Genomic DNA, 6,000 nt, shown 5'->3' with positions numbered 1-6,000 from the left:
GGCTTCCCCCCCTGCCGCCTCCCCGGGCAGGTTTACTACGCCAAGAAGAAGCGGCGGGCGCAGCAGGTGCCCCCTGAGGACTCGAGCACCAAGAAGGAGCGCAAGGTCTTCAACGAGGGCTACGACGACGACAACTACGACTACATCGTCAAGAGCGGCGAGCGCTGGCTCGACCGCTACGAGATCGACTCCCTCATCGGCAAGGGCTCCTTCGGCCAGGTCGGGTGCCACCAGGGTCCCCCTGACGTCCCCTGGGGTGTCCCCAACATCCCCGGGGTCCTGCCATCACCCCCTGGCGTCCTCCACCGCTTGCCCAGGGTCTCCGTCGCCTCCAGGGATTCCCAAGATGTGTCTGGGTCCCACCAGGGTCCCCCCATTGCCCCCAGGGTCCTGCCATTGCCCCCAGGGTCCCCCCGACGTCCCCTGGGTCCCTCCAACATCCCTGGGGTCCCCCCGACATCTCCGGGGTCCTGCCGTCACCCCCTGGGGTCCTCCACCGCTTGCCTAGGGTCTCCGTTGCCTCCAGGGGTTCCTAAGATGTGTCTGGGTCCCACCAGGGTCCCCCTGTCGCCCCCGGGGTCCCCCCAACATCCCTGGGGTCCCCCCAATGCCCCTGGGGTCCCACTGTCACCCCCTGAGGTCCCCCACCACTTGCGCATGGTCCCTGTCGTTGCCCCCGGGGGCTCCCAAGACACGTCTGGGTCCCACCAGGGTCCCACCGTCACCTCCGGGGTCCCCCCAACGTCCCTGGGGTCCTGCTATCACCCCCAGGGACCCCTCTGGGCCTTGCTGGGGTCCCCTCGCCCATCTTGGGGTCCCTCCCCACCCTCTGAGGTCCTGCTATCACCCCCGGGGTCCCCCCCAATGTCCCTGGGGTACCCCATTACCTGCCTGGGGTCCCATCGTCGCCCCTGGGGGTTCCCAAGATGCATCTAGGTCCCACTGGGGTCCCCCCAACATTCTCAGGGTCCCCCCAACACCCCTGGGGTCCTGCTGTCACCCCCTGGGGACCCCCAGGACCCCTTCGGGCCCTGCTGGGGTCCCCCTGATGTCCCTGGGGTCCCCCTGTCGCCCCCCCATGTGCCTTGAAGGTCTCTCAGTTGTCCCTAGGTGCCTCCCAACGCCATCTCTGAGCCCCCCAGAACCCCCCAACTCCTTCCCTGAGCCCCCCAACACCCCAAATGCCCTCTCCGAGCCCCCCAGCCCCCCCCCACCCCCGTTCCTGCCCCCCACCGACGCCTGCGCCTGCCCCCCAGGTGGTGAAGGCCTACGACCACCACGACCAGGAGTGGGTGGCCATCAAGATCATCAAGAACAAGAAGGCCTTCCTGAACCAGGCGCAGATCGAGCTGCGGCTCCTCGAGCTCATGAACCAGCATGACACCGAGATGAAGTACTACATCGGTGAGCGGCGGGGCGCCCCACGGAGGCGGGGCGCCCCACGGAGGCGGGGCGGGGGGCGCGGGGGGGTCCACGTCGCCCCATGAGGCCGAGGGGGGGGTCTCACCGAGGAGGAACCGAGGGCAAGATCTCGCGGGGATGGAGGTTGAATCGCACCTTGGCGGGGTGCGGAGCTCGCCATGGGGCAGGGGAGGGCAGGTGGGGTTATGGGGCAGTAATTTGGGGGCAGGTATTGCTGCGGGGAGCAGTTGTGGGGCAGGGAGAGGGCAGACCTCACTGTGAGGAACTGGAGAAGACCTCATCCAGCTATGGGACACATCTATGGGGCAGGGGGGGACATCAGATCTCGCCGTGGGGGGCAGGGGAGGGCAGGTGTGGTTGTGGAGCAGTAATTTGGGGACAGGGTATTGCTGCGGGGGGCAGTTGTGGGGCAGGAAGAGGGCAGACCTCGCTGTGAGGAGCTGGAGAAGACCTCATCCAGCCATGGGACACATCTGTGGGGCAGGGGGAAGAGCAGATCTTGCCATGGGGGGCAGCCGTGGGGCAGGGGAGGGCAGGTGTGGTTATGGGGTAGTAAGTTGGGGGCAGGGAGAGGGCAGATCTCGCTGTGGGGCAGTGATTTTGGGCAGGCAGAGGGCAGATCTCGTCATGAGGAGCAGAAGAAGACCTCATCCAGCCATGGGCCGCATCCGTGGGGCAGGGGGAAGAGCAGATCTCGCCGTGGGGCAGCAATGTGGCAGGAGAGAGGCCACCTTTGCTATAGGGCAGGAACTTGGGGCAGAGATTTTGCTGTGGAAGGGGCAGTTGTGGGGCAGGGAGAGCCCAGATCTCACCATGGGGGGGCAGAAGGAGGCCAGATCCCACCCCGGGACATATCTGTGGGGCAGGAGAAGGCCAGATCTGGCCATGGGGGGCAGAAGGATCCCAGATCCCACCCCAGGACGTATCCGTGGGGCAGGGAGAAGGACAGATCTCACCATGGGGGGCAGAAGGATCCCAGATCCCACCCTGGAACGTATCCGTGGGGAAACGGGACAGCCAGATCTGGCCATGGGGGCAGAAGGAGCCCAGATCCCACCCCAGGACGTATCCATGGGGCAGGGAGAAGGCCGGATCTGACCATGGGGGGCAGAAGGAACCCAAATCCCACCCCAGGACGTATCCGTGGGGCAGGGAGAGCCCAGATCTGACCATGGGGGGCAGAAGGATCCCAGATCCCACCCCGGGACATATCTGTGGGGCAGGGAGAAGGCCAGATCTGGCCATGGGGGGCAGAAGGAGCCCAGATCCCGCCCCAGGACGTATCCATGGGGCAGGAGAAGGCCAGATCTGGCCATGGGGGGCAGAAGGAGCCCAGATCCCGCCCCAGGACGTATCCATGGGGCAGGAGAAGGCCAGATCTGGCCATGGGGGGGCAGAAGGAGCCCAGATCCCACCCCAGGACGTATCCATGGGACAACGGGACAGCAGATCTGGCTGTGGGGTGCAGAAGGAGCCCAGATCCCACCGTGGGACATATCTGTGGGGCAGGAGAAGATCAGATTTGACTGTAGAGGAGCAAAAGGAGCCCAGATCCCAGCCCGGGACGTATCCATGGGGCAACAGAACAGCCGGATCTGGTCATGGGGGCAGAAGGAGCCCAGATCCCACCGTGGGACATATCTGTGGGGCAGGAGAAGATCAGATTTGACTGTAGAGGAGCAAAAGGAGCCCAGATCCCAGCCCGGGACGTATCCATGGGGCAACAGAACAGCCGGATCTGGTCATGGGGGGCAGAAGGAGCCCAGATCCCACCCCAGGACATATCTGTGGGGCAGGAGAAGGCCAGATCTGGCCATGGGGGGCAGAAGGAGCCCAGATCCCACCCCAGGACGTATCCATGGGGCAACAGAACAGCCGGATCTGGTCATGGGGGGCAGAAGGAGCCCAGATCCCACCCAGGACATATCTGTGGGGCAGGAGAAGGCCAGATCTGGCCATGGGGGGCAGAAGGAGCCCAGATCCCACCCCAGGACGTGTCCATGGGCAGGGAGAAGACCAGATCTTACCATGGGGCAGCACCTGGGGAACAAGAGGTGACCAGATCTCGCTGTTGGGGGGGGAGGTCGGACGGAAGCTGGCTCCCCGCTGCCTCCCGCCCCCCTTCTCACCCCGCTGCCCCCCCGTTTTTTGCCGTGTCCCCCCCAAAAAACACCGCAGTGCACCTGAAGCGCCACTTCATGTTCCGCAACCACCTGTGCCTGGCCTTCGAGCTGCTCTCCTACAACCTCTACGACCTGCTGCGCAACACCAACTTCCGCGGCGTCTCCCTCAACCTCACGCGCAAGTTCGCCCAGCAGCTCTGCACCGCCCTCCTCTTCCTCGCCACCCCCGAGCTCAGCATCATCCACTGCGACCTCAAGCCCGAGAACATCCTCCTCTGCAACCCCAAGCGCAGCGCCATCAAGATCGTCGACTTCGGCAGCTCCTGCCAGCTGGGCCAGCGGGTGAGTGGGGCCCTGCCCCGAGGCCCCGCCCCCCTGCTTTGGCTCCGCCTCCCGGTGCCAGGAGACCCGCCCCTGCGAAGCTGAGCCTTGCCCGAGCCAGCATTACCCAGGTTCTGGACTAAGGAATGCTAAGCTCCGCCCCCAAGAGGGCTAAGCTCCACCCCCTGTGGTGTGAGGACACACCCCCTGCCTTGGCTCCACCCCTTAGTCTCAAAGATCCGCCCCATGAGGCTAAGCCCCACCCCAGCCAGCCACACCCAGGCTCTGGACTGAGGCATGCTAAGCCCCACCCCCAGAGGATTAACCCCGCCCCTGTAGGGAATAGCCCCACCCCCGGCCTGTAACCCCACCCCCAGCTGACGCTCCGGCCCCTCCCCAGGTCTTCCAGCACACCCAGAGCTGGTCCTCCCCGCCCCCTGCGGTGTAGCCCCGCCCCTGCGGTGTAGCCCCGCCCCCCAGCTGACGCTCCGCCCCCTCCCCAGATCTACCAGTACATCCAGAGCCGCTTCTACCGCTCGCCGGAGGTGCTGCTGGGGCTGCCCTACGACCTGGCCATCGACATGTGGTCGCTGGGCTGCATCCTCGTGGAGATGCACACGGGCGAGCCCCTCTTCAGCGGCTCCAACGAGGTGGGCGGGGCCTCGGGGAGGTGGGGGAGGGGCCTCCGGGTGGGGGCGGGGCCTCGGTGGCAGGAGGCAGGGCCTCGGTGGGATTGGGGGGGGCTGCATCCTCGTGGAGATGCACATGGGCGAGCCCCTCTTCAGCGGCTCCAACGAGGTGGGTGGGGCCTCCAGGTGGGGGCGGGGTCTATGGGATGGGGGCGGGGCCTCGTTGGGGCCACAGGCTGCAGGGGGTGCACCCTGGTGGAGATGCACACGGGCGAGCCCCTCTTCAGCGGCTCCAACGAGGTGGGCGGGGCCTCCGGGGGTTGGGGGCGGGGTCTATGGGATGGGGGCGGGGCCTCGTTGGGCCACGGGCTGCAGGGGCTGCACCCTGGTGGAGATGCACATGGGGGAGCCCCTCTTCAGCGGCTCCAACGAGGTGGGCGGGGCCTCTGGGTTGGGGCGGGGCCTAGGCAGGGGCGGGGCCTCGTTGGGGCCAGGGGCTGCAGGGGCTGCACCCTGGTGGAGATGCACATGGGGGAGTCCCTGTTCAGGTGGGTGGGGCCTAGAGAAGGGGGTGGGGCCTCGGCAGGGGGCGGGGCCTCGGCGGCAGGAGGCGGGGCCTCACTGGGGCCAGGGGCTGCTGGGGTCTGCATCCTGGTGGAGATGCACACAGGGGAGCCCCTCTTCAGGTGGGTGGGGCCTAGAGAAGGGGGTGGGGCCTTGTGGGTCAGGGGGCAGGGCCTGCTTGAGGAAATACCTCTGGATGCCTGAGGGGGTGGGGCTTTGGGCAGGGGGTGGGGTTTCAGGCTGGGGGGGTTGTGACCTCTCCCCATGGGTCCATTGCCCAGGGCATTGTGGGAGATGTGCTGGCAGAGGGCATGCTGGGAGTTGTAGTCTGGGAACAGGCCTATCCCAGGGCATGCTGGGAGTTGTACTCCCTTGAGCACGGCTTCTCCCAGCATGCACTGCAGTGCTCCTAGCCGTGGGGACCCTGTGGATGTCCCAGTCCTCACCCCCCACAGGGTCAGGGTGGCCTTGGAGACATCAGTAACAGTCCCAGCAGGGCCATGATGGCCTTGGGGACATCCCCAGCAGAGCCATGGTGGCCTCAGGGTCATCAGTGACATCCCCAGTAGAGCCACGATGTCCTTGGGGACATCGGTGACATCCCCAGCAGAGCCATGGTGGTCTTGGGGACATCCGCAGCAGGGCCATGGTGGCCTCGGGGTTATCAGTGACATCCCCAGTAGAGCCATGATGCCCTGGGGGACATCGGTGACATCCCCAGCAGAGCCATGGTGGTCTCATGGACATCCCCAGCAGGGCCATGGTGGCCTCAGGGTCATCAGTGACATCCCCAGCAGGGCCGTGGTGGCCTTGGGGACATCAGTGACATCCCCAGCAGAGCCATGGTGGTCTCGTGGACATCCCCAGCGGGGCCATGATGGCCTCGGGGACATCAGTAACATCCCCAGTAGAGCCATGATGTCCTTGGGGACATCGGCGAC

At 66.2% G+C, this 6,000-nt stretch overlaps 1 protein-coding gene across 1 annotated transcript in view; it reads left to right on the top strand.

Moving 5' to 3' along the window:
- The window catches only part of LOC106500513 (dual specificity tyrosine-phosphorylation-regulated kinase 1A-like), a 32,614-nt gene that overhangs the window by 12,004 nt on the left and 14,610 nt on the right, over positions 1-6,000 (top strand). The window contains exons 9-12 of the mRNA XM_067316786.1: positions 31-219; positions 1,257-1,404; positions 3,601-3,887; positions 4,370-4,516. Of these exons, the coding sequence (XP_067172887.1) occupies positions 31-219; positions 1,257-1,404; positions 3,601-3,887; positions 4,370-4,516 (771 nt within the window). The remainder of the gene's footprint in view (positions 1-30; positions 220-1,256; positions 1,405-3,600; positions 3,888-4,369; positions 4,517-6,000) is intronic.

The sequence above is a fragment of the Apteryx mantelli genome, unplaced genomic scaffold (assembly GCF_036417845.1).
Source record: "Apteryx mantelli isolate bAptMan1 unplaced genomic scaffold, bAptMan1.hap1 HAP1_SCAFFOLD_122, whole genome shotgun sequence".
Classification (NCBI taxonomy): Eukaryota; Metazoa; Chordata; class Aves; order Apterygiformes; family Apterygidae; genus Apteryx; species Apteryx mantelli.
Note: the sequence above shows the minus strand (reverse complement) of the source record. Positions and strands in the feature narration are given on the sequence as shown.